Below are 18,847 nucleotides of genomic sequence, written 5' to 3'. Positions count from 1 at the left end.
ACCACTCCTTATAGGCTTTATGGAAATACCTGCCACTTACTTGTTGAACTTTAGCATAAAACATATTGGGCTATTAAATTTCTAAATCTTGACTCTACTCTTGCAGGTAAAGAGAGGAAGTTACAACTAAATGAACTGGATGAATGGCGCTCCACTACAAATAAGAATTCGAAGCTATACAAAGAAAAAGTAAAGGAGTACCACAACAGGCATGTCAAGCACCCAAAACAATTCCAAGAAGGAGACCAAGTGTTGCTATTCAATTCCAGGTTGAAACTATTACTCGAGAAGCTCAAATCATGTTGTTCAGGTCCATACTTTGTTACTCAAGTCTTCCCACATGGGGCAGTAGAGGTAACCCACCAGGAAAAGGTACTTTTAAAGTGAATGGGCAAAGATTAAAATTGTACTTTAGCAAAAACAACTCTCCAAAGAGGACCGGGGGTAGCATCAAACTCTTTGAACCCCCGTGAGGTAAGTAACAAGGTAGGTCAGGCTAGTGATGTTAAACAAGTGCTTCTTGGGAGGCAACCCAAGCATTTGGGGGTTTACTTTTCATTTTTCGTATTCTAGGTGTTAGTTTATCATTCTTAAAGTCATTTTGTTTGTGTTTTATTTATGTGAATAAGTTTATGCTCACATGCCTTGAGCACTTTTCTCGTCGTCTTTCTTGTGGTATAACTGATAATCATCTTGAGTAATACATGTTTTTGATGTATTGCATTCATTAGATCGAAGCTTTAATCATTTCACTCATATTTGGAAAGGTCCTAAATCAAATTTTAGCTTCATTTGGGAGTTTGGAAGAAGAGGGGCTGAAAACAAAGAAAAATTATTAGGTCATACAGCCTCCATGCGGCATGCATGGAGGCCACATGACCAAAACCTGAGCATGGAGGCTGCATGAAACGGGTCTAGGCCCTTAAAGCCTTCTCCTCACTTACAACCTTTCTCTCTCTTCTTTTCACCTTTCTTCCAACTGATTTTCTCTCTTTTTTCTCACTCTTTTATTGGCCAAATCTCTTCATTTCTTCTTCTAAAACTCCTCCTCACTTCATTGGGACTTAGATATAGTGGTTTCCCAAGGGTTTAACTCTAGTTTTCTCAAGCTTTCATTGGTAAGCTTTTTGATGCCCTAGCTTTATTTTCTTCATTTTTCTTGCTTTCTTTGAGCTTATTTGTGGGTATTTTCAAGCATTTGGCTTGAATTTTGTGGTATAATTTTTATGGATGAAGTTTCCCTAGAATTTATGTAAAAATGTTTCAATTTTCATGTTTATGGGGAGGTTCTTTCGAAGTGAACAGTACCCATACGGCCCCCATACGGCCCCCATATGACCATATGATCATTATCCATCATATTATCCAATTTTTCTTCATCTTCTACACCACATTTTGGTTTGTTTTGAATTCCTTAAAGCTTGATTAAGTTTAACTATGTTGTAGGAATGCCGAACATCAAGAAACTTGCCTCCAAATGTCCAAGAAGCACAATGCCAACTCTAAAGAACCCCACTTTAAGCATGCTCATCAGAAAGCGAAGTATGAAGTTTTGAAGACCAAACCTTTTGGCACATTTCATCACATCGAATGGGGTATCTTGGAAACAATTAGGATGGATGAACGTGTGAAGGAGTTTGGTGAGCCTTTTGAGCACTTTTGAAGTACACCAAGACCACCGCATCTGCAGCATCTAGCGATGACTAGTTTCCCATTTAAGCATGGACATTTGAGCATTAAGGGAGTTTGGTGAGCCTCTTCACATTTAATGAAGACCATACCTGACATGTATAGCTCGCCATACCTTGCGTTCCGGTCATATTTTGCCAATTGCACAAGATAAATTGGGGAAGTTCATTTTCACCCTCCTCTATTGTTTTTATTACTTATATTGCCTTGTTCTTCATGATTAGTGTACATTGAGGGTAATATACAACACTAAGTGTGGTTATGGGTGTATTTCATGTATTTAGACAATTGTTTACATGCTAGTGTTATCAATGACGGCTTTATTCATTCTTGTGAGATTTTTCTAGAATGGATTAATGATTGATGTGAATTATATGCTTTTTGTGCTCTATTGAATCCTATTTCACCTCTAGTATTGTCTTGTGCACTGAATTTTTTGTTGATGCCTTGAGAATATCCAACATGACTACTCTAACTCTCTTGTATGCTTAACATACAATATTGAGTACTTAGTCTTAGAATACTAAGTTCTATCCTTCAATGAATTCTTAGAAACTTCTTAGTCTTATTGAGCTAGTCCTAGTATTGTGGCATGTAGTACAGTCTAAAGACGTGATCTAGGGTAAATGTGAAAATAAAAAGTGATGATGAAAAAAAAGAGAAAAATAAAAATAAAAAGGAGTCTATGTCAGTATTCCTTTGCTAGTGAAGCATGAATGCATCTATGTAAAACTGTAATTGAGTAGTTGGGTGACTCTTGTCAGTATTCCTCTCCAGAAAGATTTTTGTGCAGTCTACATTAGTCAGACTCGAACTATATATATATATATATAATAAGTAATATAAATAAAAACCTGAGTGATCATTTTGATTGCTTACTTGATGTTTTGAGAAAAGGGATTTAGTTTCAAGTTCAAGAGTTAGAAGGATCTTAGTTGTTTATTGAAGTAGTACTTAGTAGTTTAAGACTCAATATTTTTTGTATGTGGAGTGATTAGCATCGAGAGCTATACAGATTGTAGTCATTAGGCTATACTAGATTAGGGCAATTGAGATAAGAGATTCACACGCGACACAGGCATATAGGAGGTGAAGTAGGATCTTTCTTTCATGCTTCTTGATTGTAACTCAACATCTCTGTATCATTATCCATTGTTTTTAGACTCTTATATTCATTTGAGCCTGAGGTGATACATTTAGCCACTTGTCATCCTCTCTGTTCTTCATAATTTGTTTGCTTAGGGACAAGAAAACACTTAGGTGTGGGGATATTTGATAAGAGTCTACATGTATGTATTTTATATGCTTAGCATGTATTTTGTTAAAAATTGATGCCGTTTTGTGCTTAATGGAGTGTTATTTGCTTTGTAGGGCACGGAGAAGCCACAAAGAACACGAGGACAGAAGTAGGATCTTTCTTTCATGCTTCTTGATTGTAACTCAACATCTCTGTATCATTATCCATTGTTTTTAGACTCTTATATTCATTTAGCCACTTGTCATCCTCTCTGTTCTTCATAATTTGTTTACTTAGGGACAAGCAAACACTTAGGTGTGGGGATATTTGATAAGAGTCTACATGTATGTATTTTATATGCTTAGCATGTATTTTGTTAAAAATTGATGCCGTTTTGTGCTTAATCGAGTGTTATTTGCTTTGTAGGGCACGGAGAAGCCACAACGAACACGAGGACACGATTAGGATGGGAAAAAAAGAAAACCATGTCTCATAGTAGTGTAGTGTATTTAATGTAGCGGATACTATAGCAGGAGTACAGTAGCAATTTCACTGCAGCAGCTACTGTAGCACATAGAGATTTCTCAGGATAGAAAGTTTTTCCACTTCATGCGGCCTCCATATGGGTCCCATACTATAGCTCGAATCATCCAAGTTTTGGGCTCAATACACTCTCCAAATGGCCCCCATATGGCCTGTATGCCCCGGGGGTATAAAAACAAGTTTCTAGGGTTAGAAAACAAAAGGGTCTTTTTGGCCACAATTTGGAGAAGAAAACAAGAAGAATGAAGAGATCTTTGGAGATGACATTCTAGGGCTAGATAAGGTTTCAAGAGCTTCATCAATCAAGGGAGAGATCCATCACCAAGGAAGGAAGGGTTCTAGAACTGGGAATCGGCCTACGGCTAGGGCAAGCGTTATTCTACACTCCTTAGATAGGGAAAGCGTCATTCGGCCCGATCTCCACCTCCTTATTCATCATTTCGATTAGGGAATGTCATCCATGAATTCTTATTGTGTTTTTATTTATATTCTTGTTTATACTTGTATGATGGCACACTAGACCCCTAGTCTACTGACAACGCCCCTTGCGTGTGTCCCGCAAGTGCACTGGTTTGTCGAAGTAATAAAATCCCAGGTGAGTGGGTATCGTATCCACAGAGAGTAGGGAGTAAAAAGTACTTGAATTGTTTCTTAACTAGCGAAGTATGAATAGTGGTTTGTGTGACAAGATGTAATGCAAACAAAAGTAAGAGAGACAAGAGAGGGAGAGAGAGAGAGAGAGAGAGAGCAAGTACAGGAGAGATAAGGGAATCGATATAAATGGGGTACTAGAATATTGATCCACCTAGGACAATCGTTTAAAGTGAAAAAACCCTCTAATATACTTCCTAACTAATGAATTAATGAGTCATGCAGATCCTTTAATACATGGTCCCAAATCTAAGGTCAACCATGCCTAACCCTATACATGTCCCGGAGGAGAAATTGAATAATCTCTCAACCTATAACTTGTATAGAATTGCAATGAGTTCTAGGGATTCCAAGTGATAAATCCTCTTCCTATATTTAGACTTAACCCTTTGGTCCAAGCAGAAAGTCCCTAGTCACAATTAAGCCCTAGATGCTAAAATCACTTCAACGCTTCACTCCATTGCACTCGCAACTAAGCCCCAGCGGAAGGTCATCCCTTAGCCCATTCACTCTACTATGACCGCAAAAAACTCGAGGAATTGGAGGTAGAATAAATCACACCGGAGGGGAAAGGGGACGCTTCGCTACCTCTTGACTCACCCTCTCAACCCTCTCCAATCTAGCTTTGTCTAACTCTTAACCCTAGTGTCACTCTAAGGGAGTATTCATACAATCAATGGATTCAAGATTGGAACTCAATAAAAACATCAATTAATAAAAGCATAATAAAAAGTTTCAAAGAAACAATTACATCCTAGGGTTCACAATCCAAGTACCCACTAGGGGATTTAGCTCTCCATGGAGCTAATTACAATCAATGAAATCGAATGTGAAAACAAAGAATCCATATAAAGCCACCTTGATGTTCATGATGATGGTCTTGTGGAGAGTCCTCTACTGGTCCAAGGGTCCCTTTGTCCGGCCTAGGATACACCTCACCGGATCGGTGCCGACGAAAGCTCTCCCATTAACCTTCTTCCAAACGGAGCGTGATGTCAGAACCGTAGAACCTCTCCCAATCCCTAGCCAATACCTCTCAAAACCCTAGCCGCATCCCTCTCTCAAGTTGGGGAAAAGATGGAGAAAAAAATTCTGAAATCGGGAATCCACATGCCCATGTGAATATTTCACACGGCCCGAGTGGAATTAACGCACGGGCGTGTGGAATTTCCACACGCCCGTGTGGCTTCTTTGGATAACTCCTTCTTCCGGCGGCCGTGAACTGTACCTGTTACAGTATTTTGGTACAGTGCCCTGCTACAGTATTGGTCTGAAACACTCCCGAAACCATGCTTTCATTGAGGTAACGTAAACGGGTACACACTTACGTCGTAGATTGGTTTGCTTCTTCAATGAACGCCGCGTTGGTGGAGATCTTGTTACACATGCACAAGCTGGAATACTTAGAATGTGACTGCCTCTGTGCCCCTCCAAATCATTGTGTTAGCTTGAATACAAGGAGGTTGGCACACATTCTAGTATCTTGAACCCGACTTATGTCTTCGCGTTTGAACCTTCTCAAGATTTCCTCCAAATGGTGCACTCACGATCTACATTGTCTTCTTTCTATAAGATTCGGCTTCACAACCCTATATGCAAGAAAGTAACATAAATACACACATATTAGCATTAAAATCTGATAAAAGTAATGCTCATCATAAGGAAAGAACACTTCGTATTTTTATCACACAAGCACTTATCAGCCACCGGATGTCGGTGAACTTTGGGGGGTTCATCATGTATTTTGAATGTATTTTGCTTAATTCTAAGACTTGGGTTGATTTATCATTTAATTCATTGTACTTCATGCTAATAACAACTCAATAGAGAGATCCGTAGTTCTTTCTTGAGTTATAAACATCGATGTGACCTACTCACATGTTTTAGATCTATAAGGGTAAACTTAGGTTGGGTGTATCGATATGCCGAGAAATTGGATGTAGGTAGCCCTTCGATCTATAAGGGTAAACTTAGGTTGGGTGTACCCTTATCTTGGGATCTCCTTGTGCTTAATGCAATCGTAGGGATGTTGGTTAGGAAGAGATTCCAATCAATAGTTGATAAGTGCTTAAGTAAACATGTTTTTATGCATGTTTTACTAACATTGAGCATCATATCTTATATGGTTTATATCTCATTTCATGTATTGGGTGTTCTTTCATGCATATAGGTTGTGAAAGCATTGGGAATTCAAAAGGAAGCAAAGATGGGCTAGCAAGGCACATTGTTAAAGAGTTCTTGTGCGAATCAAGTAGGAAGTCACAAGAGGAGTTCGTGTATGAGGAGATGTGTGCCAACTTCCATGGTTATGCAAGCCAATTTACTAGTGGAAGGGCACAAAGGCAGCCACGTCTCCACATTCATTCTCTTTATAAAGATTTCAAGACTTTTCAAGACGCGTCGATGAAGGAAAAGCCTTATAGCCTACTACATGATTGTGTGCTCGATTGTGTGGCCTTAAGAGGAGAATGTTTGTCATCGTACTTGTGGAAATGACTGCAGTGATTTTACTGTAACAGTACTATAACAAAAATTACTGTTCACGTGCCTGTGTGGAAATTCATCACGCCCGCGTGGAAAATCCACATGGGCGCATGGTTGCATGTGACAGGTGCGATTTAAAGCTATAAATACACCGTTTTGCCGATTCTAAAGGGACTTTTTGCTAAGCTTTGAGCATAGACTTGGAGAGAAAGGTGGCTAGGGTTTGAGGAGGTCTTCCCCGATTGAGAGGGAGTTCTTCACCAACTTTGATAGGTTCCTTCGACGTCATAGCATTGGGGAGCCATTGGAGACCTAGCTTCAGAGAGGAACCCTTCAAAACGTGGAACTACTGATCGCTTCCCCGCAATGGTACGGGATCGCAAAGTAATACCCCTCGTGTGAGCACGAGGGGGTCGTATTCCCAAGGGCCCGAGAAGCTACTCTTACTTCCTCTTCGCTATGTTGTTTAACCTCCAAGTTTGAATGTGATAGTGATAAAACAATTAAACAAGTAAAATGCAAATAAAATGCTAACAATGAAGGCAAGATACGGGGGATAATAAAGGGAAGAAAGCGGTCGCGGATGAGGATCCTTTCAGGGGCTACTAAAGTGTGCGAGGGATGCCGGAACTAACATGCAAATGGCTAGTTGGACCGAGAAAACCCTAGATTAGGTCAACCGGATGGTCACGAGCATTGACCCCTAATCCGGCATGCAGTATTGGATACGGAATTTCTTCCGCCCAAATCCTCCCTACGATTGCAATGGGAAAGGTGATTTTTCTCATGTTAGGGGTTAGAATACAAGCTAATACTTAACCCTAGAATTGGAGGGGTATAAATACCCGATGGTCACAGCGTATTTATATGTGTTCCCCTTCCAAGCTTGGTGAGTCTAACACTAGGGCAATGGTCATGCAACCTAGCATTACCTAAGAATTGATACACCGAGTTCTCATGCATACCAAAGCATTCAAATACACCAAGCAAGGATCACAAACAAGCCAAAAAACAATTGAAAGAACCAAGCATCCATACAAGCACAAGTTCACCGCCAAGGTTCACCTACATCAGGTGACCTTGGAGTTTAGTTGTTCATAGTCATCAAATACAACAAGAAATTCATGCAAACAACCAAACAAAACATAAGAAATACTCCCTAAAAGAATGAAGGCCGGAGAAGCTTCCAAAGACGCCACACAAGAGGTGGCTTCCCTTGTCTTCAACCTCCTCTACACAAGCCCTAGGAGTAGATCTCACCCAAAATCGGGCTTTCCTCGTCGAATCCTCCGTGGAAATGCCCTCAAAACCTTACTTCTAGCTCCGATTTGGTGTGGTGGTGGTGAGCTCCAAGAAGAAGGCCTCTTCCCTCAAAAGAAACCCTAATAATGCTTATAAAGGGATGAACTCGGGCTTCCCTGCGGGTGGCCTCACACTCACAATACTGCCCGCAAGGATGGTCATAATACTGCCTGTAAGGAAATCCAGACTTAGACTTTTTCTGAAATTTTCATGTTCCGGGCTGCTACAGTGCATGTACAGTGCCCGGGGTCCAAAAATGATGTTTTTGATGTCGATTTCTTCTTACATTCCGTCGTTGAGCTCACCTAGGCTTCTTTTGTGCTTGAAGTATGAAATAAAACAATTAAACCATAAAAAAGGCATCAAGTTCTCAATAAAATACAATAAACATGCGCATCGGTACTTACAAAATACGTACATTTAGACGTTTATCAAACATCCCCACACCTAAGCGTTTGCTTGTCCCCAAGAAAACAAACATGAAGAATAAGGGCAAGAAGATAAATGGCTAAATGCATGACCTCAAGCTCAAGTGTAAAGGACTCCACAAGCACGAATGGACAGAAATCAAGAAGTGAGTTGTTCAATAAATAGTGAAGTGATAATAGTTTTGTCTCATCTAGAGTGCTCCTGTAAGTGTGTGTGCTAACTCCCCCTTGACCTCCACACCCTGGATTACGCCAGGATGCCCATTCACCCCACACAAAATGAAAATGACATTAAGACGCTAAAGACATCCTCAATACTCAATTAAGAATCCTCTGGTTCCTAGGTAAAACTCTAACTTTCAAGTGGCTACGTAGCAAGCATCAGGGGAACAAGAGAGATACTTTATTTCTTTCACACAAATATACAGCATACACACTTTTTTTTTCTTTGAGTCCAACTAACGTAGACTGCACAAAAATTTTTACAATCTTTCTGAAGGATGCACATGCTGATTAGGCACAAAAGCCACCCAACGTACTCGAATACAGTCTACATAGACGCATTCATGCTATACTAGAAGAGGAATACTGTCATAGACACATTTTTTTTCTTCTATTTTTCTCATTTTTTTTTCTTTTTTTTTCTTGTCATTTCACATGCACATACTGTATCTCATGTCCCCAAGTATAAAACTTGCTACAATAGTTCACTTTAAGGTAGAGAAAACAATAAAGGAACTCAAAAGCGCTTAAAAGTGCATTGAAGATAGAATTTAACAAATTAATGCCAAAATCATAATGATGGGTTGGTTGGAGTGTAGAAGGTGAAAGTGCTCATGAACATGTATAAAGGTGCACAAAAGATGAAACTGATCTACATTCAAGCACAGATAGAGTACAACTCCCAACTATCATTCTACCAAGCTAGGAAGTCCTTAACAATGAAATCATAGCTATCATTGGTGATTCAAGCATGCAATTGTAAAAATACTACATCCCCACACCGGAAGTTGTACATTGTCCCCAATGTAACTAAATCAGTAAAACAAGGTGGAAAAGATAGACAATAAATACAAGGAAATGGAGTAAGAAACTTCCTTAGTCATATGATGAAGAGATTGACACTCAGGTCCGGACTTAGGGAAAAACAGTGTGATGAGGGTCTTGAGTGTGCCGTGACTTGAACAATGGCCCTGAAAGCAACAAAAAACACTGATCACACTTCTAGAAGCAACAATAATAGAGAGTAGCGCAAAAGCAAGGTTTTAAATAGAAAAAAAAAATTTTAGTAAGGGGGAACCCTAACTAACTCCCACAAAAACACCCTACAATGACAACACAAAAGTACAGTCAAGACAAAGAAATAAATAACAAAAATAGATAAATATCCATGTGTTGGGTGCCTAGAGATCAGGTGGAAGCGATGATGCTGCGCAGGTGGTAGCTGCAGAGGTGGTGCCAACCGATGAGGATGAGCTGTGCAAGAATGTTAAGATGTTGGCGGTGTTGCTCTCAATGTGGCTCAGTGATGCAACCAGGTCTCGGTGTCCTTGCTCAAGCACCTTCAGATGCTGGTAGACCTCAGTGCGAATTCTTCAAACTGTGCTTCTAGAGAAGGTCTACATGCCCTGGATTAATGCTCGGGTTCAGATTCAGACTCAGAAGTAAACTCAGCATCCTGTGAAGGGTCGGTGTCTTGTGCATTTGTTCGATGACGCTGTGCAAGCTTGTAACCAGGGCCCCATTTTGCAACTATCCCAATGCATACAAGAGTCTGCATCCCGAGCGGGGCGATAGTGCCAACAACTGTCATGCCCTGGGTACGCTCAATAAGGCCCATGCCTCTAATCATTCGTGTGATGTATGGTCCGGTGAAGATGGCCGCAAGGCGAACAAACTGCCCCTGGTGTGCTAGGACTTCCGCAACAAGGTGTCCCATGTGGAGGGGGTGACGCTCAATAATGCTGTAGAGCATCAATAAATTTGTGCGAGATACCACCCCCGTAGAGTCTAGCCGTCCCCCGATACCTCTAGTAAGTAGAGCATGTATGTAGCGATGCGCGGGGTTCGACATTTGAGACGCCTTCCGTGTCTTCCAACAAGTTGCCATGGAAGCCCAATACTTCTCACTTGTTACCGGGTACGGAAAATCCTCTGATAAGTCTTTGAATCCAGGTGTGAGTGTATATGCTTCGGTGTAAAGTCTCAAGAGTACACCCAAGTGATCTTGCGTAACCCGATGCTTCTTCCCGAATGCACGAAAGGAGATAGAACTTGGTTGGTGAGTGAATGGACAATGCTTCGCAACCTCGACGGTGCTCAAAACTTCTAGTGTTAACTACTTGTAGGTGGGTTCTTCAATGGAGAATAATTTGTCCCACCCACTATGGGAGATGAGCTCCAAGATGATACCATCCAACCCCAACAGCTTCAAGACATCCCAATCTATTCTCCGAATGGTTCCAAACCCCTTCCGCGATAAAAGTGCATAACGAGTCTTGTGCTCTTCATTCTTAAACTTTGGTTCGTTGGGAGGGGGAAAAGGGTCCCTCCTAGCCTTCTTGTAGGCCACTTTCTTCACCCTCATACCTACAAGACCAAGGGAAGAACAATTAACCAAGTTTTAAACAAATACAAGCTCAATGGAATGAAAACTAGTGAAAAATGCCAGTGCTACAGTAAACACGAAAAATTTTGCAAGAGCCTTGTTTATAAATGGAGCACAACAAATTTACAATCACAAAGTTTCATTCCACACATGTTCCACCATCCAAAGAGAGCAAAAACCCCACAGAATCAGCCCAAAAAAACATCAAAAGCTCAAGGTTTGAGAGATGAGAGACATACCTTAACCCTAGAGTAAATGGGGTGATTCAAAAGCTTAAAATGGCCGAGAGAGTGTTTAAACCTTGAAATTCCTTCACAAAATAAGATTAGAGGAGGAGCGTGATCTAGAGCAAAAGAAATGAGTGGATTTGGTGGAGAAATGAGAAAGTTATGAGAGAAAGAAGATCAGTGTGTGAGTGAGAAGAAAGAAGATGAGTGAGGGGCTAATTTAAACCATCACTCGGGTGTCCTTGCGGGTGCCCTTGCGGCCACAAGGGCAACCACAAGGGCTCTTGGGATGGCTCACGGGTGCTTTTGCAGGCGCAACGGCACCCGTGAGAGCTCTCTGGATGGTTCACGGCTTCTCTCAAGGTCATAAAATGGGTGATTTCCAGATTTTCATCAACTTAGCCTCCTCCAAACCTAAAAAACAATGAAAACAAAGCCAAATTAAGCACATAAACACTCAAGAATTTAATTTCATGGAGTCTAAACATCAAATCACTCAAGGCATTCTCAACGACATAGATGAACAACATAAGAAAGACGATTAACAAGGCTACCAAACATGCACAAAAACTAAAGAACACAAACCACAACCACTCAAATAATACGAAAAGAGAAGGTAAAGAGTTCAAAAGCTTGGGTTGCCTCCCAAGAAGTGCTTGTTTAACATCGTTAGCTTGACGTGTTTTACCTCATGATCATGGTGGGACATATGGTGGAGAGTTACCTCCATTCTTTGGCAAAGTGTTGTTACCCGGAAAGTTCATTGAGAGACATGAAAAAATTTAGAACTTGCCTTGGCTCTCGAAGTATAAGCGGTCTACCTCCTTGGGTGGCATTGTGGAGACAAACACACTTCTTTACAATCTTTCATTCGCTTTTCTCCACACTTTCTTCACGGTTTTCTTTTTCTGTCCATGAGGTGGTGGGCTAGCCTCTATTTGGGCTACTTTGTGAGTTGGTGGAGGAGAGGGGACCTTGGCCTCAACCTCATTGATCTCGAACCCCTCCAAGTACTCATCCAAGGGATTTAGAGCCAAAACCTCCTGCACACAATCTGAGATGATTAAATTAGTATTATCAGTAAAGTATAAAGTATCATCATGATCAAGTGTGTTTTTCATTGCTTCGGGGATGATGAAGACCACTTGTTCATCTCCAACTCTCAAGGTCATCTTGCCTCCCTTGACATCAATCAAAGCACCATAAGTGTTAAGGAATAGGCGACCGAGAATCAAAGGGACGTCAATATCATCATCCACATCTAAAATCACAAAGTCCACTGGAATGATAAGTTTGTCAACTCGAACTAGAACATCCTCAACCACTCCTCGAGGTCTTCTCACTGAGCGATCTGCAAGCTGCAGGGTCATCCGTGTGGGCCTCAAATCTTCTAACCCTAACTTCAAGAACAAATTATATGGGATCACATTTATGTCTGGCCCCGAATCGGCTAAAAGCATTTTCTTTCATTCCTTCCCCAATCACATGGGGATGATGAAGCTGCCGAGGATCGGTGAGTTTCTTAGGAAGAATCTTCCGGATCACGCGAGAACAATTCCCCGACGAGTCACGTCTCCAAGTCTTCTAACTTCCTCGTGTTGGTGAGGAGATCCTTCAAGAATTTAGCATACTTGGGCATCTGTGAAAGAGCCTCGACCACGGGGATGTTAATGTGAAGTTGCTTGAAAATGCCAAGGAACATTTTGAATTGGGCTTCTTCCTTGTCTTGCTTGAGGCTGGAGTGGTATGGCACTACAGGCTTATACTCAGGCCCCCCCGGATCGGAGACTTAGGAACATCTTCATCAGGCTTCTTCTCACTCTTTTCACTCGCATTCTCACCTGAACTAGGGTCTTCCCGAATGGCTACCCCGTCATTGGAGGCACCTGGGCTCTCCTTGGCCCTTGCCTCAAACTGTTTCCCACTTCTTAGTGTGACAGCCTTCAAATGCTCCCTCGGGTTGCTTTCAGTGTTGCTTGGTAAGCTACCTGAGGGTAGTTCTGATTGTGCTCTAGCAAGCTATCCCACCTGGTTCTCAAGAGATTGCATAGACGCTTGAAGATTTCTCAACACAGTGCTTATCTCACTGAACTGTCCCCCATGCTGTGTTAAATGATTGTTAATATTCTGAAATCTTGCCTCAGTATTAATCATGAACTTTGCTAACACATCTTCAGTGGTATATTTCCTGTCTTGTGGTTGTTGGGGCTGAAACTGAGGACTTTGAGCTGGTGGTGGTCTTTGTTGTGACTGACCTTGGTTCCAAGAGAAATTTGGATGGTTCTTCCACCCCGGGTTGTAAATGTTGCCAAAAGCATTTCCTGGACCCCTTGGTCCTCCACTGACGTACTCTACTGACTCAGTCGGTGCAGGGGAAGCAACAAGAATGGGGCACTGGGTTGTTGTATGCCCAGCACCACATGTTTCATATGGCATCACTGCCTTAGGACTTGAGCCAGAACCCAACATGAACTGATCAAATCTCTGTGTCAAAGCTTCAATCTTTGCGGCTAATGCATTGTTATCCATGACACTCTTGGTCAAAGCATCCACTTTTGCAGCCAAAGCAGTGGTTTCATTCACCTCGTACAACCCTTTTGCCCTTGGTACCTTTTGTTTGGTGCTCCAATGACATTCTTTGCTAGCCATGTTCTCGAATAATGTCTCAGCTTCTTCGGGGAGTTTGTTGCTCAAAGAACCACCAGCTGATGCATCGATGAGCTGCCTTGTAGCATAATTCAGCCCATTACAAAGCATCTGCACCCTCATCCATGCATGGAATCCATGATGAGGACACATGCGTAGAAGATCCTTAAACCGTTCATGTGCCTCAAACAATGTCTCGGTGTCCCCTTGCCTGAAGGATGAAATCTCTTGTCTCAGTCTCACTGCCTTGCTTGGTGGGAAATATCTAGCAAGGAACTTCTCCACCATGTCTTTCCATGTGGTGATGGAACCAAGAGCTAAAGAAGTGAGCCATCTGTATACCGCTCCTCTCAGACTGAATGGAAATAATCTCAACCTAATGGCATCATCAGATACAGAGTTGATCTTGAAGGTTGAGCAAATTTGAAGGAAGTGAGAAAGATGAGCATGTGGGTCCTCATCAGCTAACCCATCAAACTGTTATGAGTTTTGAACCATTCCTATCGTGCTTGCCTTGATCTCAAAATTATTGGCCAGAACAGTAGGTGCTTGCACACTAATTTCTTCCCCGGTAAATTGTAGCCTCTCAAAATCGGATAAAGTTCTCCTTGGCTCGGCCATAACTGAAGGCTCACTAGATTCAACCCGGATCTCTTGTTGTCTTGAACTTTCGGCCACTTCTCTTAACCGTTGATGGAAGGCTCATTCAATCTCGTCGTTGGGCTCAACTAAATTCACTTGACTTGCTTGTGTCATAAGATGGGTACCTTGCAAGATAATTAGAGTCAAGACTTAGATATTGAAGAAGAAGGAAAAAAAAAGAAAAGAGAATGCAAATGGAGGAATGATGAAATATATACACAAATGATAAACAAAAACAAAACAATGGTCAAATCAACACGCTTAAAGTTTTCTGAGTATTCCTCGTGGGTTCTCCGGCAACGGCGCCAAAAACTTGATCGCTTCCCCGCAAGTGTATGGGTTCGCAAAGTAATACCCCTCGTGAGAACACGAGGGGGTCGTATTCCCAAGGGCCCGAGAAGCTGCTCTTACTTCCTCTTCGCTATGTTGTTTAACCTCCAAGTTTGAATGTGATAGTGATAAAACAATTAAACAAGTAAAATGCAAATAAAATGCTAACAATGAAGGCAAGATACGGGGGATAATCAAGGGAAGAAAGCGATCGCGGATGAGGATCCTTTCAGGGGCTACTAAAGTGTGCGGGGATGCGAGAACTAACATGCAAATGGCTAGTTGGACCGAGAAAAAACCCTAGATTAGGTCAACCGATGGTCACGATGAGTGGACCCTAATCCGATGCGAGTATTGGATACGGAATTTCTTCCGCCCAAATCCTCCTATGATTGTAATGGGAAAGGTGATTTTTCTCATGTTAGGGTTAGAATACAAAGCTAATACTTAACCCTAGAATTGGAGGGGTATAAATACCCGATGGTCACGACAGTATTTAGTCGTGTTCCCCCTTCAAGCTTGGTGAGTCTAACACTAGGGCAATGGTCATGCAACCTAGCATTACCTAAGAATTGATACACCGAGTTCTCATGCATACCAAAGCATTCAAATACACCAAGCAAGGATCACAAACAAGCCAAAAAACAATTGAAAGAACCAAGCATCCATACAAGCACAAGTTCACCGCCAAGGTTCACCTACATCAGGTGACCTTGGAGTTTAGTTGTTCATAGTCATCAAATACAACAAGAAATCCATGCAAACAACCAAACAAAACATAAGAAATACTCCCTAAAAGAATGAAGGCCGGAGAAGCTTCCAAAGACGCCATACAAGAGGTGGCTTCCCTTGTCTTCAACCTCCTCTACACAAGCCCTAGGAGTAGATCTCACCCAAAATCGCGCTCTCCTCATCGAATCCTCCGTGGAAATGCCCTCAAAACCTTACTTCTAGCTCTGATTTGGTGTGGTGGTGGTGAGCTCCAAGAAGAAGGCCTCTTCCCTCAAAAGAAACCCTAACAATGCTTATAAAGGGATGAACTCGGGCTTCCCTGCGGGTGGCCTCACACTCACTGTCTGTCCGCAAGGATGGTCATATCTGCCTGTGAGGAAATTCGGGACTTAGACTTTTTCTGAAATTTTTCATGTTCAGGGCTGCTTCTGATTGCATGTATAGTGCCGGGGTCCAAAAATGACGTTTTTGATGTCGATTTCTTCTTACATTCCGTCGTTGAGCTCACCTAGGCTTCTTTTGTGCGTGAAATATGAAATAAAACGATTAAACCATAAAAAAGGCATCAAGTTCTCAATAAAATACAATAAACATGCGCATCGAGTACTTACAAAAATACATACATTTAGGGCGTTTATCATCTACCAATCAAGGCCAATCCGCACTAAATTCGAGGGGTTTTTCTCTATGGGTTTTATTGCTTTTCATTTTGTCCATTATTGTTTTGTTACTAGGCCCATGGAAGGCTAAACCCTAGTAGGTATTTGGGTATGTGAACCCTATGATCTATACTTTGTATTGATTCTCTTAATGCTTCTAGTTAATCCGAGTTGTTTTGAGTTTTCATCTTTTGATTTAGTTGCTTGCTATTGTTGTAAATCCTTGTGGGTGATTTACATTGCATGATTTAATACTTGGATGTGAGAGGTCTCCATTTGAGTTAGATTGCCAAGATTAAAGAGGGTTGAGAGGGTGAGCCTTGGGATAGAGGAGTGTCTCCTTTCCTCTTTGATTGAGTGTTTTCTATCACCGTATTCCCTTTTCTCTTTGCAACCATATTTGGTGTGAGGCGTGAGATTACTCGATTTCTCTGCTTGGGGACCTTGTGAGGGGTTAGGATCCTTTGTTGGGAATTAAGGTTGGATCTACATTTTGGAATCGGTTTCATTCTTAGGTTTCCTTAGAGCTCATTGCGGTCATATGGGGTGTGAGGTGTTGAGATTGGTTGATTTCTCCACCGGGACCTTGTAGGGGACTAGTGCCTTTTGCTTGGAGACAAGGATTGGTTATAATTGGAATGCCTCAACTCATTAGACTCAATTCTAGAGCATTTAGTGAATCTTGAGCTTCATAGAAGATCTTAGGGTGATCATTGCCTGAGTATATCATCTTTAGTGATTGAGACTCTTCTACTTTGCTTCTTGCATACTTGTTTGCCTTGCTCGCAATTAAGTTCATTCTATCATATTCATTGATTCCAACTAGATAATTGAGAAGTGGTTATTACTAATACTTCCGTTCCCCATGGATTCGACTACCCGACTCACCGGGTAATTATTACTTCGACACCCGTGCACTTGCGGTTTATACACATATTCGGATGTGTCAAGTTTTTGGCGCCGTTGCCGGGGAATGGGATATTAGGAACACTAGGACTTTATTACTTTAGTCATTCACATTTTTCATTTTGCCTTTCTATTTCATATTCCTCTCTTCCGTGTTTCTCGTTATTCGTAGCATTGTTTCTTTTCTCCTATTAAGTGAACAGTGATTCCTAGCCTTTCATTATATTTCGGGATGATGTTTGACAAAGCATTGCTGATGGAGACAATAAAGGGATAGATGGCATCTAATGAGGAAAAGTTAGAACAAGTTGTAGCGTACCTAGACTTGAGCAAGCTACGGGGACCGAGGTTTTTGGGGGTAAGGGACGAGTCGAGCGCAAGAGATAGTTCAAGGACATGGAATATCTTATCAAGGGGCTGAATTGTCAAGCATGTTAGAAGACTTTGAGAAATTTGCATTTATGTCTTTTAGAAATTGGGCTGAAGATAAATCAGTAGAAGTCTATATATCTATTTCAAGGGAAGTTGCAGTAGGGTTAATTGGGCTTGAATCTGAGACAAGAGAAAAAGATGAAACCATTGGTTGTGTTGAATCAATCTCGTCAATTAAGGTTTGTAGTTTGGATGACCGAGTGGATGATGAAGATGTTTTGGGTGACCTTGGTGTTCGTGAGCTAGAGTAGGAGGTAATTGAGGAAGAAGTAGAAGACACCTCACAAAGGTTTGAAGAAATCGATCGGAAACAAGCAAGCAGGCTGCGACCGTCGGTGGAAGAACCCCCTGAGTTAGAGCTAAAAACATTACCACAACATTTGGAGTATGCATTCCTCGCCGAGGGGTCAAAGTTGCCGGTGATCATTGCTTCAAATCCATCTCCAGAACAAAAAGAGAAACTTGTTACCATGTTGAAGTTGCACAAAACGAGCTATAGTTTGGAAAAATTTCAGATATCAAGGGAATAAATCCATCCTTACGCACTCACAAGATTTTTAATGGAAGATAATTACAAAACCGTGATTCAACCTCAACGAAGACTAAACCCAAATATGAAAGAGGTGGTAAAAAGCGGAGGTTTTAAAGCTTCTAGACGGAGGAATTATTTATCCCATTTCGGATAGTGCTTGGGTGAGCCCAACACAAGTTTTTAGAAGGGTGGCATGACGGTGGTTAAAAAATGAGCAAAAATAAATTAATTCCAACAAGAATAGTGATGGGATGGCGTGTTTGCATCGATTATCGGGAGGTTGAATGATGCCACAAGGAAGGATCACTTTCCATTGCTATTCATTGATCAAATGTTGGAGCTACTAGCTATCCACAAATTCTATTATTTTCTAGATGGTATGTTGGGATATTTCCAAATCCCAATCGCCCCCGAGGATCAAGAGAAAACAACCTTTACATGTCCTTTTGGTACCTTTGCCTATAGAAGAATGCTATTCGGACTTTGCAACGCACCCGCTACCTTCAAAGATGTATGACGGCTATTTTTTTGATGATTTGTTAGAAGATGTAATGGAGGTTTTTCATGGATGATTTTTTTCGGTATTCGGTAATTCTTCGAGACATGCTTGAAAAAAATCTTGAGAAAGTGCTTATGAGGTGTGAAGAGGCGATTTTGGCTTTGAATTTGGGAGAAATGCCACATCATGGTCCAAGAGGGGATTGTCCTTGGACATAAAATTTCTAGCCAAGGGATTGATGTTGATTGAGCGAAAATCAAAACTATAGAAAAAATACCTCCTCCAACTAATGTTAAGGCA

General features: G+C 41.4%; 1 protein-coding gene and 1 non-coding gene across 2 annotated transcripts; one reads left to right on the top strand and one right to left on the bottom strand.

The window, feature by feature from the left end:
- Window positions 1–12,921: 12,921 nt before the first annotated feature.
- LOC120263149 lies at window positions 12,922–14,436 on the bottom strand. The gene is made up of 3 exons (XM_039271045.1): window positions 14,329–14,436; window positions 13,198–14,220; window positions 12,922–13,083 (listed from the first exon to the last, which is right to left on the bottom strand). Exons 1-3 carry the CDS (start codon window positions 14,434–14,436, stop codon window positions 12,922–12,924), a joined length of 1,293 nt encoding a protein of 430 aa, XP_039126979.1.
- LOC120264099 lies at window positions 13,949–14,055 on the top strand. Its single transcript, XR_005537277.1, has one exon. It is a non-coding gene; the product is annotated as a small nucleolar RNA R71 (small nucleolar RNA).
- Window positions 14,437–18,847: the final 4,411 nt, after the last annotated feature.

This window comes from Dioscorea cayenensis, chromosome 6 (assembly GCF_009730915.1).
Source record: "Dioscorea cayenensis subsp. rotundata cultivar TDr96_F1 chromosome 6, TDr96_F1_v2_PseudoChromosome.rev07_lg8_w22 25.fasta, whole genome shotgun sequence".
Classification (NCBI taxonomy): domain Eukaryota; kingdom Viridiplantae; phylum Streptophyta; class Magnoliopsida; order Dioscoreales; family Dioscoreaceae; genus Dioscorea; species Dioscorea cayenensis.
This window is presented reverse-complemented; position numbering and strand designations above follow the sequence as displayed.

Excerpts from the sequence above, each read along its gene's own strand:
- LOC120263149 (XM_039271045.1), bottom strand. The coding sequence starts at position 14,436 with ATGGCCGAGCCAAGGAGAACTTTATCCGATTTTGAGAGGCTACAATTT. Across the intron at positions 14,221-14,328 it reads CCAATAATTTTGAGATCAAG|ATCAACTCTGTATCTGATGA; the intron begins GCAAGCACGATA and ends TCAACCTTCAAG. Across the intron at positions 13,084-13,197 it reads TGCAATCTCTTGAGAACCAG|TTTGAGGCAAGGGCCAAGGA; the intron begins GTGGGATAGCTT and ends AGTGGGAAACAG.